The sequence below is a fragment of the Anabrus simplex genome, chromosome 12 (genome assembly GCF_040414725.1).
Source record: "Anabrus simplex isolate iqAnaSimp1 chromosome 12, ASM4041472v1, whole genome shotgun sequence".
Classification (NCBI taxonomy): domain Eukaryota; kingdom Metazoa; phylum Arthropoda; class Insecta; order Orthoptera; family Tettigoniidae; genus Anabrus; species Anabrus simplex.
This window is the reverse complement of record NC_090276.1, coordinates 31,570,865-31,598,038: the sequence shown is the minus strand read 5'-3', so window position 1 is coordinate 31,598,038 and position 27,174 is coordinate 31,570,865. Positions and strand designations below refer to the sequence as shown.

The 27,174-nt window shown below is 39.1% G+C and overlaps 1 protein-coding gene across 1 annotated transcript in view; it reads right to left on the bottom strand.

Moving 5' to 3' along the window:
* Positions 1–27,174, bottom strand: part of LOC136884547 (uncharacterized) — an 856,985-nt gene that overhangs the window by 194,719 nt on the left and 635,092 nt on the right. The window contains exon 4 of the mRNA XM_067156801.2: positions 24,975–25,147. Within this exon, the coding sequence (XP_067012902.1) occupies positions 24,975–25,147 (173 nt within the window). The remainder of the gene's footprint in view (positions 1–24,974; positions 25,148–27,174) is intronic.

The following is a 27,174-nucleotide window of genomic DNA, read 5'->3' as shown; positions in this document are numbered from 1 at the left end:
CAAATTATGTTTTTTCCCTTTTTTAAATAAAAAATAATATTTTTGTGCAAAATACTCCACAAAATTTTGGTTTTTGAAATGCAAGTCACATGTTTATATTCCTTGGAGTATATCAAGCTCAGATTCCAAATTTTACCTCCATATATTTTAAAATGAGACGTAAACAACAAATTGTATACAGTAATGGAAAATCCATTGAAACATGCTTGGCATTATATGCATATGAAGCCCTATTATGGGTCGGCATCCAAAGGGAATTCTCTTTGTACCTTTCTAAACCTTGGTGGAAAATGGTAGTGCAAGAGTAACTTTCATTTCACATTCAATTCATTTTGTTTCATAATTATAATTTTTCTTTTTACAATTTGAGTGTTTATGTATATCTTCGCCCTGTTCACCATATCAGGTGAGGCCGCCTGGGCGAGGTACTGGTCATACCCCCCAGTTGTATCCCCCGACCAAGAGTCTGAAGCTCCAGGACACTGCCCTTGAGGCGGTAGAGGTGGGATCCCTCGCTAAGTACGAGGGAAAAACCGAACCTATAGGGTAAACAGATGATGATGATGATGATGATGATGATGATGATGATGATGTATATCTTCGGAACTCTACCCCTCTTCTGTAATATCTATGCCCTTTCCCCTCAATTTTATAACTTTTAAAATATACATGTAGTTACCGTTAGCTATAGTAGAGCAGTTCTACATAGTTTAAATTTATGATAGGTTAGTTTCTAATACTTTGTAATTAGTTATTTATCAATGTAATTCTGTTACTGGTTAAGTGTAAGACCGAAACGGCGGGCCCTACCCATGGCAGGATAAATAAATTACCTATTTTGGTGTTTCTGTGCTTTATGTTCTCCTGTAACCACCAATGTGCATGGTTAACATATTAATTGAATTTACTTTAACCATCTACACACACTTACGATCTTCATCTGTTAGAAGATAGACACGGTCTTCATTTTTTAAGTCTGCAATTCATTACAAATGTGAGTTACACTTTCAAACAATATACTTGTATTAGTAGACTATTGTCCGGCTCCATGGCTAAATGGTTAGCGTGCTGGCCTTTGGTCACAGGGGTCCCGGGTTCGATTCCCGGCAGGGTCTGGAATTTTAACCATAATTTGTTTTATTTTCGCTGGCACTTGGGCTGAGTGTATGTGTCGTCTTCATAATCATTTCATCCTCATCATGATGTGCAAGTTGCCCACGGGGGTCAAATCGAAAAACCTGCACCTGGCGAACCGAACATGTCCTCGGACACTCCCGGCACTAAAAGCCATTTCATTTCAAAATGGGGGTTTATTATGGCCAGTATTTTGCATTTTCCCTGATAAATTCCAAACACATGAATATTTTTCTATGATTGTTTTATTCAGAGTAGTAATGTTATAGGTACAGCCTGTACTACTGTAGAATCAGTGAAGTCCATCAATTATAAATATTTTTGTCGTGAAGTTATTTTGGTCACTTTTTCCATTAATTTTCATTTGAAAACATTTTTTTAAACTTAACCAATGAAGCTAGCTCAATAATTCTAGAATATATTCTTCTTCTCTATGAAATATACTTTCATGCAAATTCTCATCTTAATATCGTAAAAGCTTTCAGAGTTATCGGGGGAACGTTCATGAAAAAATAAAAGTTATGGGAAATGGGCAACAAACTCACCGAACAAAAGGGTCACGTCAGGGCTTCACACTTTTGGACATCCGAAAATATTGGAGATATTAACGAAAACTTTGCACTGTTATAAAGAGTTCGATTTTAAATGAAAAAAGTAAATTTAAATATCGCATTTTGCGTCGGCCATTAAGAAGAGTTGTGAATGAATTGTTATGATTTTTTATTTTTTATATTAGTCGAATTTTCAATTGTAACTTTAATAATCCCCCTGTTCTTCCTTTTCGAAATCTGGTTATCGGTTTTGTCATAACGACATTTTTAAATTTCTAAATGCCGAATATAATGGGTAGTGCCACGGCATATATAAAGAACATGCCAACGGTCATTTTTTCACGCTGTCAGACAACATTGGCTTCAAAGTTTCTTCACACTACCATTTCAACAATCCCGCTGGAATACCTTGTAGTAGGCCACGGCCGACTGTGTAAGGAGCTAGTTAGAGCGACGCATCAAGTCGGCCGTGAGTAGGTCTACGCTCTGCATGAGAGGAAAAGGAACGTTGAGGGAGTATCTTACAGTACAAAGCAGTTTTAAAGTTTCTTAAAACTTTCAATTGCAATTTTCTAGCTTAACATATTTTCAGCTCTTTGCTCTGTACAAAATGCTCCTGGCGATAAGAGTTCTTATCAGATTTACCTGAAATGTTCAGAGAATGTTTCAGTGTGAACAGGAATTGAAAGCAGTACCGAATTTCATTACCAGTTGATTATTACCTTCATATTTTTGCTCCTGAAATAGCACGAAACTATATTTGCCTATTGTATGAATATAAAAAAAATTAAAAATTTACATCTCCAATAGTTCATACCTAACCGAAAAACCCAGAGTTATTATTAAGCATTTTCCACAAGTCAGCCAAATTAAAGCCTAAAGCATTGAAAAATTTGCCACAAGGAACATTCTCCATACAGCATGTAAAATTAATTATTATTTGTTAAAAACTTTAATTAATCAGCCCCAAATTTCGTGTGGTGAAATGTCTTGTTAATATATGTTTGTGTTTTAATTTTGGTTGAGATAAGTGGTAAGTTGCTGAAGTTCCAAACTGCAGTAATGACTTCCCTTTTAAGATTATTAGTATTGAGATATTCAATAAATTATGATACTAATCAACTAAGCTACGTTCAGTGATTTACAATATTTAGAAACAAAAGAAATTTACTCAACTAAGCGTTAATGATTTCAGTTCAATATGCACGTTATTGTTCACCATTTTGAAAGTATTTTCAGTTGTACTAATTTCATAAGAGAAGGGCTGTACAATTTTATAATATTCCTTGTAAGCTGTGTTCACCTAAATTTCACTCCCGTATGGCAATGACTCCCTCTATAATGACATAATAATAAAGGTAGGCTTTTGTGGGCGTTGTAAAAGGAAAGGACTAAGACTGAGAAGGTAGAGTTCTTCACGTAATTTAACGCACAGCCTCGGCCTGTACCTTGTGAAAAAATGAGATTTTTTGGAAGACCAACTTCAGAGCTACCAACGGTGGAGTCTAAACTCATCCGTAACTGATTTTCTAGGCATCTAGAAATTTATTTTGGAATTGAAACCCAGCATCCTACTGGAAGCCCCATAACAGTAAGGTACTTAAGATTATACAGTTTATGGTGATTATGTTTTACTGTGCAGCATGATAGTAAATCTGTATTTACTTTCTTCCATAGACTCATAATAACTGGTATTTGCCAATTTCATACCGCAATATCGAAGACAGTCGTTAGAAAGGTAAAATAAACGTATACCTGGAAAAGTTTTCTTCCATCAGTATGTCCCTTTATAACAATTTGGTATTTCTTTTTCGAGTCTATCAATATTCTGAATCAGACTTCTATTTTTCCTTCCGCCCTTCTCAACCAGCTTTCCTTCCGATTGCTTTCTTTAAGTAATTCTTTCTTTTCAAAATCAGAACTATTACTATGAAGACGACACAGAGAAATACGGCACGCTTTGTAATGTACATCTTCGATACAAGAATATATTGTAGTCAAACTTGGATGGGAATCGCTTGAGGCTGGAAGGAAATAAAACGACTTTGTGCCATACATAATACTGTATCTCAGCGAACAAGCAAGCAATCATCGAAGGAGTTGAACAAGTGACTGAAGACGCCCTGTTGCGTAAGAAGGGTGGATAATTTATAAGGACAAAAGAGAAGATCGCACAGATTGAAACACACTAAACATTCTCATTGCACCTGTATGTGGCGTGAACAATTTTTATGATTACATTTCTGTTCTGCAGATTTGGTGATCCTAATTCAGGGAGGTATTTCTCTACTTGCTTATACCATCTTAATATCATATGTTTGATTTGCAAAAAAAATGTGTATTTGATAAGTAGGTCTTGTGTTATTCACTGTTTACAAATGGCTCAAATTGAATTTGTCACCGTCTCATCGTATCAATCAGTTTAGATATTTTAAAATGTATTTCCGAGTTGGGTTTGGGGTAATAAATTCCATTTTTAATTCTTGGCCCTAAGATTTTCCTCAAGATTTTCCATTCTTTAATCTCAATATGTTCCTTTAAATTTGTATGATGTAAATTGAAAGTTTTTGAATTATGAAGAGCTTCAGGTTTGATCACTCTTAAGGAACGACAAATTTTACGGTTCCAGGACAAGAATTTTCAGTTATGGCTTATTCTTTGATGAATATTTGAAGTAAAATCTCGCTACTTGGGTTAGGGGTATATCTGGAATTAGCGTAGACAATTTTGCGTGGAACCAACACTGTGATAACAAAATCAGATTTCGTTACCTAAACACACTAAGTTATCATCTTCTTCCTTACATCCAGAACACTGCCTTCTATACACAGTAGGTACATATGGCGCTGTATCTTTAACTCGAGTTTCATTTAGGCCATACACACGGCAATATCACCGAAGATATCAGAATGTCTCTCACAATACAGGGTGACCCGAAAGTCAGTTAACATTTGACACAAAAATAAAGTGTACGAAATGACCAACAGATGGCGCTGGACAGCAACACGCCACGGACAAATGGCCACGTATGCTTGACATGACATTGGGTTTTACTGACGCAAAAACGAGTGCACAAACACGCCAATAGGTGGCGCTGGACAGCAACACGTTAGTGATGCCGCACGAGGCCCTGTGTGATAGAAGAGGAGCTGTCGTGAGAGGGGGCACCAGATGCGCCTGCAAAGGCACTGTTAGTGAAACTTAACTGTACCTCATTTTGGTTTCAGTAAAACTCCATGTCATGTTAACCATATGTGTAAATTATTACTTTTCTACCTCCAATATTCCGTGAAGTACTGCCTCGTCAAATGTTAACGGACTTTTGGTTCATCCTGTACGTATCTATCGAATATTTATGGCAATAAAATTGTGTGCTGAATCAGCACCCATTTTGTTGTTCGTAGATGTTAATAGGTTGGACTACCTTGCGGCAGAGCATGGGAATGTTGTGTCCTAGACCAGCTGCCATATTGTTGGAAGTACATCATGTTTCTACGTAATTCTTTCAATTTGTTGGAAGTATTTTTATCTCCCCTGGGGATGGAGTGAAAGGATGCGTTTCCTGTATCCCCTTGCATGTCGTAAGAGGGGGACTCTATACACGCTCCGTCGTCTTCTGAGCTCAAAATATGTCCATGTTTCCAGTCGTTTTATATAAGTCCTTACATCTATCGACTGAAGATTTTGTGATCGGGCCAGGTGGATTTAATCATCATGAGTCGTGTAACTCATTCTTGAGCGTCTTTGACTTCACACAGTATTCTTAATTAAGCGGCGCCATCTTTGACGATGTTCGGCTTCTCTTAATGGTTTCTGGAGAGTCAGACCGGTGGTACGCAGAAGTTTATCAGTCCTCCTGTTCGATGTCCTTCCTCTGATCTTCACTCGACAACTTTGTCTTCCATGATACACTTCTCCAGATTTTCACTATCCCAATATGCCCGAAGAATTGGACGATTCTCTTTATAACGCAAGAAGAGCTATCCAGTTCTTGAATAATAGATGCATTAGTTCTTTCTTCCGTCCAAGGTACACAGAGCATCCCTCCAACACCACATCTGAAAGGCGTCGATACGGTACTTATCTCTTGTCTTGTGGTGCAAGTCCCGGAACCATAAAGGAAGACAGGAAAACACAAGTGAATCAACTAGTCTAAACTTTGCACTGTTTGTTATTGCTCTGCTCTGCCATATTTTTGTGAGTTTGCTCATGGCAATGAGTCCTAAGGTGATAAGTTTCCTAATCTCTTTATCAGAACTTCCGGTATGAAGGATGATCAACCCAATGTATATAAAGTCATTTACCACCTCAAGGTTGATCTAATATAGCGTTAAAAACACACAATCTAGGTAAAGTGGACCACTATTAAAATCCGTGGTCTGCTAAGATCTAAAATATTTTGTTGAATGAACGTCAAGAGCATGGAGAAGTACATATTACTACTACTTATTCTTGTAAGTCAAAATAATTATTATAGGCATCAGGTACGTTCGTTCATTACCATAAAGAGTATGGTCGTCGTTTGACTTGGCAGTACATACATAACTTAGGAAGTATCTCTGATATTATACAGTATCTCGTAAGGTGAAATTGTAGCTGGGATAAAATCTCAAACATTCCTTTTCTGAAGTTAATTGAACTCATGGCAGTGGCGGCTCGTGATTATAAAAATGAGTGGGGCACATTCAATATACTAGGAACACTAGGAATCAATTAAATCAATTAAATTAATCTTCCCTTTTTATTTCTTGTATATAAAACTGCGATCGTAGGTTCTATTTTTGTCTTTGAACGATTTATGCTAAGCTCTGGTCTTGGTCGGCCCATTTCTTTAGCTAATAATCTGTTTTCGTAATTAAGAGATTTTGTTTGTAAGTAGCTCACTTGATTCATTTTAAAAACACTTATGCTCGCACAGGAATACACTCTGATACATCACACTAATCTTCACACACTTTTCAGACTTACAATGAACATCGACACCGATGGACACGATTAATCTAATAACAGGTTTGCTACAAACACTATATACTTTTGCGTGCGTTAATAATACATGTGCCGACAAGAAAGTGTAGCTGGGTGTAGAAATACTGCGACCGGGTCAATGGAATTTGCCATAACCCCCTTCACCCCTCACAGCTCACAGAATGAGGGGATGATGTTCAGGTATAAGAACGAGTCGGTCCCATCCAAGATTAGACCTTTACTATGTTGCCTAGTTTAGTCCAGGGCTGCTAGAACAAGAACAACCATGGTAAATCATAGCCTCTTGAACTCACTGAAGGTGGTCGTGACAATAATCGTGAATAATGTTGTTCTGATTTATAATAGTTTTAATCGGTGGAGGGTCACGTGACCATGTGACCTAAAGGCAGAACCGCGCTTGACTCATGGTGTTCCTCACAGGGAGCCGTGCTATCCCGTGGTGTTCCTCACATAGTGGGTACTAATCACAGACAACGCTGATCCACGGCGTCGCTCATACTGTGGTACTAACCACAGGCAGCGCCCAGACCCGTGGTGCTCCTCGAAACGCAGATCAATGATGTCCAAAACCAGACGATGAAACACCCCAGTGGGGGTAGTATTTTTTCTCTCCTTGTGGTGTTCCAACCGAATATGGTCAGAGGAGAGCCTCCGTCTTAGTGGCGGACCCTATACACGGGTACTTAGTGATCCACCCACAGACCTATGGTATTTCTCACACAGTGGTACTGATCGCAAGAAAAGTCGACTCGTGATGGTACTAATCACACGTAATCTCATGGTTCAAATTTCGACATTTCTTGTTCGCCACTTACGATAGGTAAGGGATACTCCTTTATGTTTTGGTCATAACCGAAACAGACTATTACCTGCAGTAGTGTATATATTCAGTCTTTTAACTCATCACGGAAAGAAAAACCTTCTATTTAAATAACATGGAATAATAAGTAGGAAATGTTTCTTGTTCTCACTTCACTTGAGCTCATTATTAGCAACACACTCTATATTTTACAACTTGGATGGTCTTTATTTTTAAAGAAAGGAAAGAATGCAGAGTAAATGCGATCACGTGACGGTTTCCTGGCAACCAGTACACATTGCCTGACTGCAAGCCTCGCCAGGTAGCAGTGTTAATGGAGATAGAAGCACGATAAGCTGTGTTGTGTTTATCGTTTACGGTTAACCGCTAGAGCCACAAGTTGTCAGCATTTAGTCGTGACATAGAACGAGGACACTATCTTTTAAAACAAGAGCCAGTTTGTAGTTCTAGGTGACTGCTAATGTTGTGATTATCTGTGGTATTACGTGCTACCCATACGACACTAGGATCTATGAAAGATAGAGAGTTTGTCATACTGATGATTAACTTGAAAAATTAATTCGATATCTTACGCACGCCATTGTCACTTTACCAGCTCCTGATGTGATCCAATGACACCGCTTCACTGACGAATTCAAATGGCCTTTGCAAGGCGGTGTTGCTAAATCTTCACGTGACATAAGACCGGCTTAGAAAACGTCACTAACGAGGGATTTGAACATGGAACTCCAAGGTGACATCACTGACATATTGCTGTCCAGCGCCATCTATTGGCCTGTTTGTGTAGTCGTTATATTTTTTGCTAGCGGCTTTACATCGCACCGACACAGACTGGTCTTATGGCGACGATGGGATAGGAAAGCTCTAGGAGTTGGAAGCGGCCGTGGCCTGAATTAAGTTACAGCCCCAGCATTTGCCCGGCGTGAAAATTGGAAACCACGGAAAACCATCTTCAGGGCTGACGACAGTGGGATTCGAACCCACTACTTCAGGGATGCAAGCTCACAGCCGCACGCCTCTAAGCGTCGGGTCAGTCGTTATTTTGTCGATAAAACCCTATGTCATGTCAAGCACATGTGGCCATGTGACGTGTTTGCTGTCCACTACCACCTGTTTGCCATTTTGTGTACATTATTTTGCAAAGCAAAGCGAAGTCACCTCCGTAAAGGCCATGAAGGCCCTTGGAGGAGTGGAAGATAAGAGCTTCCACTTCCACCATTGTTAACCTCGGCACGTGATGGGGTAGAGTGGTTAGCTCTACGCCCGGCCGCCTTTGCTCCCAGGAATTAACCTGGTACTCATTTTTTGTGTAGGCTGAGTGAACCTCAGGGCCATATGCACCTCCGGAATTGGAAATCTCGTTTCTTAAATTTTACGACTTACTGACGGGGATTCGAACACACGTCCTTCCGGGCGAACCGAGCACGCCTTTACCGCCTTGGCCAGGCATCCCCTGTGCTTTAGTTTGGTGTCAAAACTCCATACATGCCAATCATGTGCGTCAATTATTACCTCTCTACCACCAATACTCCGTGAAGTCAAATGTTCATACACTTTTAGGTCACCCTGTATTTTGAGAAATATTCTGTTGGCTTCGGTAATCTTACCGCGTGTAAGGGGCTTTGCTATAGCCTAGACGAAACTCCAGTCAAAGACACGGCGCCATTTTTAACGAGTATACCTGGTGGTTCACCAGCCCCTTATTTTTTCGGAGATAGGCAACCCAAATAACGTGCATAACCTAAAGATTCTTCCAACTTTGCAAATATTCGTTTTATGGTTTAAGGATTCCAAATTCTCTTCAGTAAACATTAACGTAAGCCGGAAGGCCCCACGTCGATCTTTATAATTCTTAGCATTAAGCTGCCCAAGTTATACGTTGTTATACATCGAACTGTAAATTATGCATTACTCATTGACGGCTCATTTTTTCGTCTATGTTAGACGAACGAAACAAAACTTGTATCGCACCTCTGTGACGCCGCGTTACTGAGCTAGCAGCTTACAAACCTCGGTTTTGCACCGAACCATCTTCCGTTGTTATTCTTCATTTTCCTACCCGGAACTCTGACTCGTCACTTCGTTATCCCAGCAGGCAATCGTTACCAGTTATTGAGAACATTCAAATGTGTCTGCTATCATCTCACGGAGAAGTAGCTGAGGCAGCTTAGAGATAAGTTGAACAAAGTGATCCCGATTTTGAATTCGTCAAGCTTATATAAAATGTATTGTGGTGAAAATGCAAAAGACGGACAACTTGGCCTCACTTTGTCCCTAATATCTTCATTTAAGTAGGCACCTTTCACTTCCTGTGACATAGAAAGATCATTTCCTGTGACCCTCTGTGAGCGGGGGATGCAGACGAAGAATACACCCACGGTATCCCCTGTTTGTCGTAAGAGGCGACTTAAAAGGGGCGACCAAGGGATGATTGTATTAGAACCATGAAACTACTTGTGATTAATACCACCACGCGGGGAACACCCTAGGTGGCTTTTACTTGCGCGTACTACCACTATGTTAGGTACCAAATAGGTTTGCGATTGGAAGCAATAGAGTGCGTTACCGAATTCTACAGTTCCTGTGATTAGTACAACTTTAGGAGCGAAACCTGGGTGAACGACACCATGGTTCTGGCTTGCCTACGATTAGTACCCACTATATGAGGAACACCACGTGATACTGCGGGTCCATCTGGTTAGTACACGTATGTGAGGAACACCATAGGTCTGTATTGCATTTGCGAATTTCATTACCTGTGAGTAGTACCATACTGTGTGGAATGTCGCGAGTCTACGCTACTTTAGATTAGTACCGCAACATGACAAATACCGTATTTCTACTTTCCTACCGATAAGTACCATTATGAGGGGCAAATGACTTGGAGTTTGGACGCCTTAAGACCAAGAGCATCATCGATTCAGTATTATGCCACAGAAGCAGTCCCTTGGTCAGTAATAGTATTGTTTCACGTCAGTTTCTGTGAATGTGAGGCAGTGCGGGTCGGGTCCACTATTTGTTTTAAATTCATATCCATCCATTCATTCTTCATCCTCACGTTTTTAATTCTGGTCAGTGGATATTTTAGTCTTATCATTTGTCATTCCATTTCGTGTCATTTCGTACCATTAGGGGGCCGATGATATAGATGTTAGAAAGTGCTGACAGATAAACGGATGAGCTTAAATCAAGAAAACTTTGAGAAATTAGTTGTGGTACAATGTTTCAAAAGGGACTGAATTTTGATAGTAAATATTTTCCACTTTATAGTGCATGAAAGCACGCATATTTTGAGATTTGATAATGTATGACAATCCGGGCTCTACTTATCAGTATGACCAGCCCTGTAAAGCTCACATAACGGGTTCACTTTGTTTCAGATCGCCCTGTATACAGATTCAACTTAAATACATGACCCTGCCTTCGATATATGAAATAATGTGTACAGTTATACGCATAAGCTAACTTGCGTCACTGGCTGGAGCAATGGCAGGAAGAGGATACTCGTGGTGAAGCTCTACCAAATACAGTAGAGACAATACACGATACCTACGGATTTCGCCTTGCTAAAATGGGAGACAATTCGACGGTGGCGCTCCTGGTGACTTGACCTGAACAAATCGTGCTAATTTCAAATATCAATGGAAATGTATATACGGAAATGGATAAATAAATTACGTCTAGAAAGAAAGTGGTATTGAGATATTAACTTTGAAGTTGCTGAAGCAATTCTGGATAAATGAATGAAGAATTATTTAAAAGGTTATTATTTAAAGACTGAAATTAGACATATAAACAAGATGTGAAATGGACTGCTGTGAAATGGCTTGATCTTTCATTTATGCATTACTTTTTTTAGCTTTAGCATACCTGCTTGAAATCTTACGGTTGGATTTGTCTTTTTCCTCATTTAAAAACATTCGATCATCACATTAAAACATTTGTCAATAAAAATATCGGCACATTCCTTACACATATGATGCAATGAATTAACACTTAATAGCTGGACAATTTTCCTCTTAACATGAAGCCTACTAACAGAAAGAAAATCTATAAAATCCCGGCTTTAATCTGAGAAGGATAAAAGAAAGAAAAGTTTGAAAATGTTGTCGATAGTGATGCTTTGAGGAATATTTACGTACAATTAGAGTAAAAATGTAACATACCCTTTGCTGTATAGTCGAGGATTTTTAAAGTCGCTGGCCTGGAAATGATCTGAACAGATCTTATAATTCTTATACAAGCGTAACGTCCCTTCTTTCTTGTACACTTTATCCAAATCGCTTCTGTGACATTTCAAAACCCACAGATCACACCAATCACACCTACAACACCACATCGGTATTGAAGGTTAACTGCTGCACTATACAATAAAATATGCGTATTATATTTTAAGCCCGTTAAAACATGGGTCAGAAGATTATGAAGTACTATAAAAATCTCTGTCACTGGAAGAATATATATCCCAACACAATATTACTTACATGTTCTTGTCACGAGGGAACCTGAAGAACGACCGCGCATTTTTCTCTACTTCGTAATTACTGCAGCCAAACACAGCACATACCTTTCCTCTCATGTTGAGAGAATATATCAAGGAATGACACACGCTACTATTTAATTATGTCAACTCACTGAGAACGCATAAATAACACCAAAAACTTCACACAAAAATGCACGTGCTCTTATGACAGAATCAGTACCGTTCAGGTCTATCCGCTAGAGTGAGCTCCAATAGCTGTCCCTCGATATCTCGCTCAGTGTCGTGTATTGTCTCTACTGTATTTGGCTCTACTTACAAACCAAGCTCGGTCGCGTGGTTTTGTATGGCGAAGGGAGTTAGTTAGGTTATCAAGAATATTAAGAATCTGCCATGGAGGGTAAGAGTAGGAGCGGAAAACCAAGGCAAACGACTGTTGGACTCAGTTTCTAATATTCTAATTATAAGAGGTATGGTTTTAAGAGAGACCATAGAGCTAGTTGAAAGTAGATGGTAATAATAATAATAATAATAATAATAATAATAATAATAATAATAATAATAATAATAATAATAATAATAATAATAATAATAATGCTACTTGCTTTTACGTCCCACTAACTACGTTTACGGTTTTCGGAGACCCCGAGGTGCCGGAATTTAGTCCCGCAGGAGTTCCTTTTACGTGCCAGTAAATCTACCGACACGAGGCTGACATATTTGAGCACCTTCAAATATCACCGGACTGAGCCAGGATCAAACCTGCCAAGTTGGGGTCAGAAGGCCAGCGCCTCAACCGTCTGAGCCACTCAGCCCGACAAAAGTAGATGGTGTTCCTCACATACGTGTACTAACCAGATGGACCCGCACTATCACGTGGTGTTCCTCATATAGTGGGTACTAATCGTAGGCAAGCCAGAACCATGGTTCGAATGGTTTGAAACGCATAATTCAGAAATTATTCTATAGAGTGTGTTCTAGGAGGAATGGTAATTATTCAGCGGTATGACAAGAACTATCATTTGAAGCAAAAAATCTTCATATAGACATATGACCTATTCCTATTGGTTTCACATATAGAACACATTTAATTTGTTTTTGAGCTAGTGCCGCGTACGCATTTGTCTTACCCATCCAACCTCTTTGACGTTCTGAAATGGGTACATGTTTTCTGTATGTAATGTTCGCCATACACGTGAGCAGAAATTCGCCGTGTGTTGGTAGTAGAAGTACGCTGCACCATTTCAAAAATGTGTTGCTGTTCCTGCACAGGTTGTTCAACTACACCAGGGCCTCTCAGGGTGCATGCACTGTGCACGGTGAAAAAGACTACTTTGCTTGGTTGACCAGAGTGCAGACCCTCCACTACTCGATTTGGAGCAATAGCGCTGCCTCTCTCTCTTTCCCCACGCCTGTCTCGCTCGCTCCCCCTGTCTCCCTCTTCCTCACTTGCTCCGTAGCGTTCCAAATCCGAGCCGAGTTCAGCCGAGTTGAGCCGAGGTTAGCCGAGCCGAGCGGGACCGATGCACTGTGCACAGGAACTTTGCGCCGCTGTTTGCACGTGCGAGATTTTGGGCGTTTGAGAGGCCCTGAACTACACGTTCAGAAGAGAAATGCGAACTTGGAAGAATACCTGTCTCAGCCCGTGTGTTGAAAACTCTGGTAAACACTCCACGATCAAGAATTCCACGTCTCGGAAAGCACAGACTGTATTCCTCGATAGCAGCAGGAGCACTTCCATCGCAGAAGCCGTAAACACACACCATATCTCCATATTCTTCATTAGTGTCGATGCGTAGCCAACGAGCGTACAAACACATTTAAGACCATGTCTGAAGGTGAGATATAGGCAGACAGACCGCCATATTTTGCAAGTTTTAAAGAAATTTTAGAAAATAGTAGGGAGGTTACAATTGTAACATCAAAAATTTAAAATAAAAAAATTAAGAGTGTATATTCTAAAGATTAAAAAGTTGCATTAACATCTATTGAATACTTTTCACATTACACATCTTCCAACTTTATGCCTTTTGCAACAACAAGAAAATGTCCGAAAATAAAGTCTTACACATAATGAGCTTGAGTGTGGAATTGTTTGAAGCATTCAGGGACGCAAAGTGTTACAGAACACATTGGACAATTCTCGTTTTATTCCCATTTTCCGCTTTTCCTTTATCTGCACAGGATTTGCAAGTGCACTTAAATCATCAGAAGTACGCGGCGAATGTGAATCATTCCCTGCCTTTGAATTATCATCTCTTGCGTTACAGAGTTCTAAAATAAAGAAAACTACATTACTAAGCATATGAAGATCAGGAAACAGCTAAATAAACTACAAAGTGCACAATGAAATCTGGCTAGAATATGATATAAAACGTAAAAAATACCTTCATCACTAATATGCCATTCGAAATCAGGAATTAGATCTGAATCATCTACCTCTTCTTCTCAACCACTCTCATCGAAACCTCTTCTAACATCTGTACAGTTCCGCTTTCATTCAATGATCCACTCATGATAGCAGAAACACATCACTAGAGCCCGGATTTTTATGCATTAATAGGTTAGAATGCAAACTAACTGAAGCGAGTAGCAAGTATAGTCTACCTTCACAACGACTATGCTATGCGGTTTGCATGAACATTAGGGGTACGGCCCATCAGAACCCCTATAATTTATGTTACTCTTGCTACATTATGGAAGAGCGGGTGGCCGACACTTCTTACTAACCTTGCAATCTAACCTGTTACTGCATAAAAATCCGGGCTTTACACATCACTGTCTAAACACTTCGCACGATGTAAACAGAACTCTGAAAGTGTGCGCCTTGAGCAGCTGGAAGCAAGGATGGAATCATGGAGTGTAGAACCAAACACGTGCAGAAATAAGCTGCTATAAGTTTAAGAAAACAATGACAGAGGTTAAGACCGCACGGTATAGCTGTTATAGTTCTACAAAGTGGTATATATAGTTTCCACCCGATTCTTGTTCTGGCTGTGTTGACAATGTAGTAAATACGCGGGCCCGAGTTAGTCTCGGGCGCGGTCAGTTTGCGCTGTTACCTCACCCCGGTACACACTCGGGCACGGTCTCCAATGTGTTAACCGACGCTTTCCTCAGATACACTCATCTCAATCCCTCGCAATACTTCACTCACAACACACGCGTTCAATGGGCTAGCTTAATGTCAGAAAGTCATTCGTGAAGAGAGGCAGATTGGGCTAGAATTGAACACCAAAGTGTTGGTTTGGGTAAGATACATGTGGGCGCCATTAGCCCAAAATCAAATGTACATTAATGTTTTCTATCTTCAGAATAGGGCACATGTCCATATGAAGCTTATTGCTCTAAATGATATCTCCTGTCATACGCTGTAGATTGATGACTACTTCTGGGACACACTGTACATCTGAAATTGTTTTCTGGATTATCCTGAAATTTTTCTGTGTGTATTTCAGTGCTGAGCGTTTTGTACGATTTGAAAACTTGACTTTCTATGCTGGCATCAATTATAAACGGTTTTCCAAAATTTTATTCTTATATTTTTAAAACTTAATATCCCGTAAACTGAAGTAAAAACGGGTAATATTTTACCCCCCCCTGTAAATCAGACATCCGTTTTAGAGAAGGAACAACCATAATGTTAACAGGTACATTGATATCGATTTTAGAAAAATTCTCATATTCCTGTAAGCCCTTGAGATTTTAAACAATTGTGAACCATTTTGGTTCACCCTTGAAAATAATTAATTTTTTAAATCGAAAATTTTTAAGTGTATGACACTTAAGTTATGAAATATGAGTTCAAAGAATACCTTGATTATTTGTTTCTTCTTGAACAAAACTCCGTTAAAGCAAACATGGCACACACGCACAGTTGTGAGTAGAGCATACGCCTCTTCTCTAAAATACAAATATCTAAAAAGAGTTACTGGTTAATTTTGCATCGGAATTTGTACAAGGACGAAGGAAGATGAGATTTGGTACAATAACCTTAAACACATTAAGATCCTTCAGTGTATATAGTCCCATAAAGAAACAATGTAGCGTATTATGGAACACACCCTGTACAGCATACTTCCTCTGCATGCAATCACACATACATATAGTAAATTAGCAGGGCAATGACATTAGTTAGTAAATACAAAGAAAGGAAATGTAATTCATATGAATGAGCTCTACTAAATGGCAGGAGAGACAGAATCACCCGCTAATCCACAACGGGTGTGGCTACAAAAAGTGAACACGCACGAGACTTGTAGGCGTGATGAGATACTGTCCACTGTCGAGTGGAAAGGGCATAATATCACTCTTATGAACAATACTGTATACGAGGGAATGGCTGTGTGTTACAACAGAATTCCCCAAAATATATTCAAGGCACATCTGCGAAGTACTTGACAGATATCTGTATAACATTGAACAACACATGATTTTCAACTTTCTTCTTATTATTTTTATGTTTCTTCTTATTGTTATTATTCTTCTTCTTCTTCAAGAGGTCCCCAAACATCGCGTAGTAATTTTTTGCGTTCCGGCTTCCCACGCCAAAGGTAATATTATCTTTGCACATCTACGCTTTTCTCCAGTTTTAAATGTTGCATAAGACTGTTTGTGTCATTTAGGAAGATGTGACAGAAATAGGCTACTTTCATGCCTTTTTATGAAGGTTAAGGCTGCAGATTATTTCCCGGCTCGACGAAGTTCCTCCTCTTTGGCTACGTAGTCTATCAGTGAAATCTCGATCAATGCATTCACATAACCAAAGCTCGTTCATTGACGAAGCTTTCAGTGCCTATCCTTCGACACCACAGATCAGCATCGATATTACGTAACACTTCACGGCACACCAACGAGTTTCACTATGAAACAGAAAATTTTCCAAATTCGGAGACAATTTTTCGTAATGCTGATTCTGATTATGAGACTTCCAGATGGCATTGTCAGGATGGTGAGGGACATCACATTTAACTGGAAATCCAGCTTCTATCCAGACGTGCTTGACCGTGCTTAATCTCAGTACTTACTGGAATATAGCAGATCTTTCTTGTTCAGCCACCAGTATCTCCATGGAGGTGTAGAGAGTGGTGGTGGTGATTACTGTTTTAAGAGTGGTGGTGGTGATGATTATTGTTAAAGAGAAAGTACAGATAGGCAACCATCCTCTATATAACGCTAATCCGAGAGAAGAAATGTAAGGGATACGACACTTCGAAAAATGTTATCGGCCAAAGAAAGACAAGGGCCATGAAGGACGTGAAAGTGTAAGACTCCCAAGCCAGCGAATGCTCTAATATAGTTGGGTTCGGAAAAGAACAGAGTTGAAGAAGAGGGGTTTGATAGGATAGGTGAATGTGAGGAGCCTGGCACTAGTGGAAGCAACGCAAGGATTCAGCTAAGGGTCCCTTTGCCACCAACCAACGCTCCCAAGTTAATAGCCCCTGGGGCCTCTTTTATTCGCATCTGACTACAGGCAGGGAAACCGTGGGTGTTATCCTACTGCCCCCTACTGTCCCTACTCGTATATGTTTACCTTGAAGTTGGTCTGTGTTGTTAATTACAGGAGAAATAAGTGTGAAGGAGTAACTTACAGTCCACAGTAGTTTTAGAGCAAGCATTTTTCAATTCCATTTTTCCAGCTTTATTTTCAAATCTTTACCATGCGACTGCGTTCTTATCAGATTCAGTTGAAATTTTCAGAAAAGTATCCAATATGTACAGGAATTAAAATGAGTTCTACATATTATTATCAATTTATTATTACCTCATTTTTTCTGCACCATAAATAGCATTAAACTACATTTTTATATGAATAATGAAAAACTGAAGAACTTATATCTCCAATAGTTTACACCTGACTGAAAAATACAGAGTTATTACCAGGTATATGAGTATTTTTGAAATGTCTGCCCAATTATTGCCCAAAATTATGAAGAATGTGCCGCAAGGAGCATTTTCCCGCAACATATAAAAGTAAATATTATTATTTAATAACTTTGCAAAAATTCACTAATCAACTCTACATTTTGTGTGGTGCTATATCTTATTAATACATGCTTTCCCTATCCTCAAACCTGTGACGCTAGGCTGAGTGGCTCAGACGGATGAGGCGCTGGCCTTATGAATCCAACTTGGCAGGTTCGATCCTGACTCAGTCCGGTGGTATTTGAACGTGCTCAAATACGTCGGTAGATTTACTGGCACGTAAAAAACCTCCTGAGGGACAAACTTTCGGCACCTAGGCGTCTCCGAAAACTGAATAAGGTAGTTAGTGGGACGTAAAGCAATAGCATTATTATTATTATTATTATTATTATTATTATTATTATTATTATTATTATTATATATATATTGCGAATGAGCCCATTAGGACTACGCAAAGTACTTAGAGACAGGCATTTGCCTTTCTTTGTGCCCACACTTCCTTCATTCGTTTGCTGTGTGCTTCTTTTCTCTCTTGAGACCATGTTGTTCCGGTCTTCTTCTTTAGTTTTTCCTCTTGGTCAACTTGCCACTTATGAACTTTGGTTCTGAAGATAACCCGGCTTTGGATGTCTTCAGATGTAATTCCTGCCAGTTTGAGATCTGTTTTAATTTCGCCAATCCATTTTATTGTGTCCGTTTTAGCTTTACTTCGGTTTTCATAAAATTCAACTATTTGCTTGGTAAGTCTATCTGGGTTCATCCTTTTTATATGTCCAAAGAATCTTAATCTGCGTTTTCTGATGTCGCTGTGAATGTTAGAAAATTGTTTGATTTCCTGTTTCCCTCTAAGGCGGTACTGTTCATCTACGAGTTTTGGGCCTAAAATTTTTCTAATGATCTTGCGTTCCTTTTTCTGAATATTTTCTAGATCAGTTTTCCTGTTCAAAATTAGTGTCTCTGATCCATAGAGGCATTCTGGTTTTATAACTGTATTATAGTGTCTTAGTTTAGCATGCTTGGAGAGACACTTTTTGTTATAGATATTATTATTATTATTATGATTATTATTATTATTATTTTTATTATTAAACCTGTATCAGCGTAATTACATAATTCACTGCTCAATTAGTAAGACATCCCCTCAACGAACTCTTAAAAATAATTGCAATATTAATCTGTAAAACAAAACAAAAAGTAAATGGAATTCCGTAATAAGATCGTGTTTTAGACCCATTACCTTAAAAAAACATTTCCTGTTCGAGATTATAAGAAAGAAACAGGAAGGTATCTGACTTCTGACAAGAATCAAGTCCCGACCCAAACAAACCGTTCTCCTCTTGGCCAGCCCAGTAACTCCTTTGGTGACACTTTGATTAATGCTTTGTTAACACGGGGAGTTCTACACGAGATTCGATTACGATCAGCACTAAGAAAGAAGAAACCTCTTTAAGTCTTAACATGTTAATAAGTATCGGTCAGAATATATTTTTCACCATCGATTTGTGCCACCGTGCATATACATGCATGGAGAATCTTGAATTAACGAGACTCAGATAGGGAACGAATTATCTGTATACGAACTCATACGCCTGGCATTGTTTCCATTAATCATCTTATGGATAAATAATCAATTTCTTAAATAATCGGATTCACACTAGTATCAAACATTGGAAGAATACCCTTGAGCAGAATGGTTCCTGTAACTCATATGCCAACTTTCCTAATTACAGTGTTGACACTATGACAAAGTACTCTTCATTTTGCTGTACGTATCTATGTCATCACTGACAAGGGATTATTAAAGGAAAACATAATAAACATTAAAAGTAAAGTAAGAGGAGTTAAATTACGCAACACGCGGTATTGTTGATCATATAAATGGTTCGGGAAAATTAATATCCCAACCCCGGATGAAGAACATCACTACATTTCTCAATATATATTTTCTGGACCTACTGAAATCCAAAACTCCCACAATAACATCAGTATTGTTCCACTGGCTAGAGAAATATACGAAGAATCATTAATTTAATGTTTAAGGTACAAATGAAAATATGCAATTTGTAGAGGGTTCCTAACGTTATCTATCATTATTTCCTTATGATCTACTTTTCGTTAAGTTGGTGGTATGAATATAACCGGAGTAATTTTATCGGTGAAAGCTTGTGGGAAGGTTGTCAGAGGGGTATTAACCCGCGAGAGGTCGCTAGCCAAAATGTAACGTGAGTGGTCGCGCGTGAGACTTTCTCTCACATTAAAGTAAATATGACATTTTTCACAGTTTTGTGGGGCGTAAGGCTGAAATTTACCACTGAAATCAAACGCAAGTTCTACTTTATATATTTTAGATAGAAATGAAATAAAGAAAATGAAATGGCGTATGGCTTTTAGTACCGGGAGTATCCGAGGACAAGTTCGGCTCGCCAGGTGCAGATTTTTTATTTGACTCCCGTAGGCAACCTGCGCATTGTGATGAGGATGAAATTATGATGAAGACGACACATACACTCAGCCCCGTGCTAGTGAAATTAACCAATTATGGTTAAAGTTCCCGACCCTGCCGGGAATCGAACCCGGGATAACTGTGACCAAAGGCCAGCACGCTAACCATTTAGCCATGGAGCCGGACATAAATATGAAACGATTATCTGTTTATTAAAGACACAAATTGCTACTTAAAATAACATATGCAATGTACATAGAAATAACTTCTGTTCTGGAGTTGTAAAAAAATAAAATCTCACAAATGCATTACATCTAGAAATATTTACGTACAAAGCAAGGTTTCTGAACACAATAACATTTTCAAAAACAAGAAGTGCTCATAATTCAAATACTAACGCGTACAACAGGAGTAAGTTTTCCGCTCCACTTCAACATTACACCAACGTCATTGGTCGCGCGATGAGATAAACTCTCACGCAGCGCGCACGGACACATAGGAACCTTTGTTCTGACTAGGGGAGGGGGTGCTTACCCTTCAAATATGAATTGCTCTACTCACGACAGTTATAAACTCAGCTAGAAGAGAGAACAGTCACCTCCCTTTCATCACTGTGAAGTAATATCACAATAAAAAATAATGTGAGAGAAAATCCCATATAGCGACCACTCGCGGGTTAAGGGTGAATTAGTTAAAAAAAGAAATTGATAGATTCAGGTGTGCGCATGAACTGAGTCTGGTGGCGGGGTCATGGCTACACATTGTTCTTAATATTCTAAAGGCAATAAGTATGGAACTAAACGATACTATACAACTACTTTCAAACAGAGCATTGTGCAGGTGCTATTTAATTCACAGACACTTTCATACACAGCACTATTTTTTTTTACAATTTGGTTTATATAGCACCGACACAGATAGGTCTTAGGGTGTTGATGGGAGAGGAATGGGCTAGGAGTTGGAAGGAAGCGGGTGTGGCCTTCAATAAGGTTCAGTCCCAGCGATCATTTTCCTGGTGTGAAAATGGGGAACCGCAGAAAACCATCTTCATGGCTGCCGACAGTGGGATTTGAACCCACTATCTCCCAAATGCAATCTCACATGTACACAGCACTGAACAGCATAACAGTAAAGGAGAGGATGTACTGGTAACGCCCCAATGAGAGTACAGTTCCACTGTATGGGACCGACACCAATAATGGGAAAGATTATAAAAAGAAAAGAAAAAAAACCAGCACGATGTGTTCTCCGTGTTTTCAGACAATAGAAGAGTGTTACGCAACTCTTGCAAACTTTGAGCCGGGAAGATTTGGAAGTAGGCCTAAGGAGACTAATGATGGGTTCCGATCTGTCGGTGAAGAGATTGCGTGGAATGACATCAGTGAACGAATAAGCTTCAGTGGGGGTATTTAAACGTGGGAAACATAAAGTTGGAATACAAGAGGACAAATTGGAGCAAATATTCATTTACCGCAAGGGGCCTAACATATACTGTAGGTCATCTTCCCCTACAGCAAGAGGCGATGCAGGAAATATTAGATTAGGAAATGAAGTCTTAAAGAAAGTAGATGAATATCGTTACTTGGGTAGTAAATTAGTAATTGATGATGGCAAAATTTAAGGAGGAGATAAAATGTATACTAGCCCAAGCAAAGTCGGCTTTGCTTAAGCCTTTCCGTTCCTTAACTCACTTCGAACACTGATGTAGGATTTAGAAGTCCGTCTGGAGCTTGGCATTTTATGGAGATCAAACATGGACAATAACTTGCTCAGAAAGAAAGAGAATATAAGCCTTTGAAATGTGGTATTCCAGAAGAACGCTGAAGGTGACTTGGGTAGATGGAAACACGAATGAAGTGATAATGAATCGAATTGGTGAAAAGAGAATGATTTGGCCAAACTTGAGCAGACAAAATGATTGGACAAATCTTAAGACACCCAGGAGTTGTTCAGTTAGTTTTAAAGGGAAGTGTAGGTGGTGAGAACGGTAGGGATAGATCAAGGTATGAATATGTTAAACAGTTTAGAGTCGCTGTAGTAGTTACATACTAGTAGTAATTAGCACAGAGGGTCACCTCGGTGGTTTGAGTAGCTGAGACCCTGGATAAATCCAGCCAAGAAACCGAGAAAATATCACTTCCTCCCTACAACTTTCAAGTTCTACCGCCTTCTCAACAATACGACTCAATAAACTCCAGGTCAAGCACTGGTACCGGAAAAAAGTACAGTGCGACGCAAAAGTAGATCATAACGCAGTTAAGCAACATCGGGCGTGGTCACCCGTGATGGATCACCTCTTCCGCACTTTTCTTGAAATTAACAATAGCTGCATGCGCTGCTTATAGAAAATATCTGCATACTCACATTAATTATAAACACAACAGTTTATTAAACGTGTAGTCCTTACATAAATACTAATAAATGCCGGTTACCAACTTGAGGTAAACGTTGGGCGTGGTCAGTAGTTGGATGGGTCACCATAACACCACATATCTGCTACATTAAATCTGTGTCAGTCATACTGCCAAGCGCAAAATAGATCGGTAGATCCATAAAACAATATCAACACGATATTACATTGCCTTTGACGCTTTCACGGCCCGTACTTATAGACATGATACTGTATACGCTTTTGGGCTTATGCCGTGTCAAGAAAATAAGGTGAAATTCTTTACGTTTCGCAGTGAACTGTGCTCGGCGTCATCAGATGAAAATTTCGACTGTCCACGAGAAAGGCTTCTTAAAGAATGAACTTATGAATTCAGACGTTATAATAGAAGTAGAACTGGTACGTTCATTCGTCACCAGATGGCTCCCCGGATGCGGTACAGCGCTAGCATTCGAAGCGGAAGCTGACAGAACCATCAGAATGACTCTACGTAACGTATGACATTTACAGGTGTATGGCATTGACAAGTCTGGAATGAAACGTCTGGCGATGAGGAACGCACGAATTGGGAAAAAATATCGAGACGAAATGACAATAGTGAAAGGACTGGGAAGGGAACTACCTACGTAAATCCTTAATGGCTGGCAAACCAGGTATTACTTAATTGATAGCCAGTGTCCCTGTTGAAATTGTTACGATTTCTACGTATTTCCACAACATCCCGTATAATCCTGCACCTGTAGTGTCTAGTTTGGGTAAGACCTCGAGCATCTTGGAACATGACAGGTCAATACGGCATTAAATGATTACGTCAAACTCACTAAGTTTCAGCATTCAAAATTCTATAGAAACTTAAATTATACACTAATTTAATACTCTTATTAGCAAACATTATTCGCTAAAATCACTAAATACGTATCTATTCACTAACTAATTTTCATCTAAATTAACGTTTATATTAAAAGACTGGGTGAGGAGTATTCAATTGCACCAGTACCAGTAATTAATACAAAACTGCCCCCCCCCAAAGCGGGGGCGGGGGAGGGAGAGGATTAAAGTTATTATGAACGGGATAGGGTTGCATCGAGAGTTGCATCGAATCAGTCGGTAAATTGATGTCCAAAACAACACGAGACATTAGGGATTGGAGTAATTTATCAGAGGATATGCTAGATAAATTTCAAAGTTCTTTGGAAACATTTAAGAAAAGGCTAGATATACAACTGATAGGGAATCTGCCACCTAGGCCCTAAATGCAGATCATCTGTGATTGGTTGTTAACGCTCTGCCCTATCTTATATCCCACAATCTGCCTTCAATAATAATAGTAATAATAATAACCATCCTCAAATCACTAGATATGGGAAAATAGGTAGATAAATTCAAATACCTAGGCGCAATTCTACAAACAAACGGGATAAATCAGAAAGGAAACAGAGAAAGGATTACAAAATAACAAAAAGCATACAAGATTTTCTGGAGCAGATACAACAAAAAATCTATATCCCTAACTCAAAATAACGACACTACAACATATTTCTCAAACCACAAGCCCTTTAAGTAAGAGAAACTATGATAATTAGTGGCAGATCACAAATTAAAAAAACCAAAAACAAGAAAGGGACATTTTCAGGAATATTCTAGGACCTAAATGCGAAAAAAGTTTTGGATGAAAAGGAAATCACAGGAAATCTATCAAGTAACAGAAAAAATCACAGACACCATTAGAAAAATAAGATCACCTGATCAGCATGGATAACAATAGGTTAGCAAAGAAAATATTAAACCTCCCAGTATCTCTAAAATTTCACAACTGGCTTACAGAAATAAACAAGGAAATTGGTATAATCGAGGAAATCTAGAAAGGCAAGAAAAAATTCAGAAAGCTCAAACACAAATTTGTTGATCAACCTAAAAGATAAGCTACTGGTTGGACAGAAGACCGCAAAAAGAAGCACAGCGAAAGGGTGAAGAGATTTTGGGAAGACAAGAAGAAACATTGTGCTAAATAAGTTCACACACGCTCCTTTGTTGGACATAATAAATCAAAAATAACTTTCTTTTGCTGGACTTTGATATTGGAGTATCGTATAATTATTTGCGGAATATCGTGCGTTATGAAGCGAAGAGGCTATAAAAGTAGCTTATTGGTTAAAGTTTGAAGAACTTCCCCCAGCATGTTTCATGTTCTGTCGCCAAGCGTGAAGCCTAGGGGACTATGTAACGAGTTCCAGGTTTTAACTTACCTGGATAGTAAACGATGCTTTTCCGCACGACGTAGTTCGCCTCTGGGATGCTAAGCTCGCAGTCGAAGAAGGTAGGGGCTTGCAGGTCGCTGTCATCCAACACTTTGTACGCGAGGATATCGTACATTCCAGACCGCGCGATGGTCTCTACAGTAACGTCCGGTATACTTGACCTGAAAACAAGTAAAAATATTACTAGAATGAGTGGAATTCTACAGGTTGGTCCGAAACAACGTGAGTCAAGTATATGACCGTTAGAGGGTTGGTCATACTGGTAAGTAGAGCCCGAATTTCCATGCATATAAAATGGTTACACTTCTGAATCTTTGCAAATATTCACGTTATTTCTAAGCAATTTCAAACAACCATACTTTTTTCGTGAATGTTTGCATGTTTTGGCCTTTTTGGGAGAAAATTCATGCATAATTCATATTTTGAAAATATTGTATTTAACAGTGATTAATTGGACATTTGTATTGGATTATATGACTTTTGTTCTGACTTTGACGCATGTATTGTTTTAACATGCATGATAGTACCTTTTCTTGAACATGGGTTTTCAGAATTTGGGACCGTAATTCGTTATTTGTCTATTATTGAGATGCATAGAGGTCCTATAATCCAGTTAGCCAAGCACTTTCTTATCTGTTGCTAGAATAAAGATTGCTAATGGCGGAGAAACGCGATGTCGACCGCTCTAATACTTAGAAATAAAGTGTCCCAGTAAAAACTAAACCCTAAATTTTGCATTACGAAATGATTTTTTTTCAACTATGTTAGAGGAAGAAATCAAAACTTCAATCACATTACTGACGCCGCGTTACTGAGATAGAAGATTACAAAACCTGGTATTGCACTGAATTTGGTTTTGCTTTCCTGTAATTTCTTAACCCGAACGCCGAACTCACACTGTTCACACGTCTGAGGCCAAAATAAAGTAGAAAAGAAGGGAATTGGAAACCAGCACGCTTACACACTTCAAATTGTAATTTAGTGTTGGACTGTGCTGTGAAATGTTGTGTGTCCTTCGCGCTCCTAGCTCTACGCCAGCCAGCGAGACTCTACGAGACGACTCCAGCGCGCTTGCTTGTGACGTCAGTCCACACTATAAAAGGAGCACCTGGCAGCCACTTAGTAGGACTCCCCAGTGTCCAGCACCAGATTACACTGAACGTCGAACACGGAGGTTATCCCTCTTAAACATGTGTCTCGGCCAGGTGGACTGAATTCTGGTTGTATGAGGCTTCACCTCGGGCCACTGCCTCAGTTCCCCTTCCTGCAGCCACGTCGAGCCCCGATACCTGTATTCTACACATCCTCAGTCCTCGCTCGGGTTCCGACACCTACATTAGATTCTCTAATTGTGAATATTCATGTCATTTCATGACAAGCCAATAGAAATAACTGCATTGTGTTAGTAGGAACTTTCATGGCAAGTTACGCTTATAAAACCGATAGTTTTCGACTATCATGAACTATACCTTTTTACAAACTATCTCATCAAGATAGCTTCGAGTGTACATAAAGTTAATGTGTATAAAGTATACATTTCTACAGACCCTCAGTCTACTATCAACATTAATTACTTGCGAATTTATTCTGCTTCAAGAAAAGTTTAAGTTAAATTCATGTATATATTGCATAAAGTCATATTGAAGCAATAAATTTATGATGTGTTCCAGTATACCCCATCTTGTATATGAAATGTTGGTGTCATGCCACCTGTTAAAAGTCTACGAAGAAGCCTTATGCCTAAATGGATTGAGGAAAGGAATTTCTAAGTTAATTTTTGAAAATAGATAACTTCAGATATACTTCTTCGTAAATTTCATCGTTTAAGTATGAACCTGCCACTTCTTGTGACGTAGAAAGATCGTTGTCTGTGCTCAGATAAACGAATGAACTTAAATGAAGAAAATGTGGAGAAATTAGTTGTTCTACAATGTTTGAAAAGGACGTAAAAGTATAACAAAGTTAAACTGAATTTTTACAGTGCATATTTTCCAGTTTATTGTGCATATTTTGAGATTTCATATTGCATGGATATCCGGGCTCTAGTGATAAGTCACTTTACGACCTGCTATAGTTAGCCAATCAGATCGATTCGCAGGCGAATTGAAATAGGATTTACGAGACAGCGTTTCTAAATCTGCACGTAGCTTGGTCGGGCTTGAGAGCCACACGGAAAAATGAGCATCAA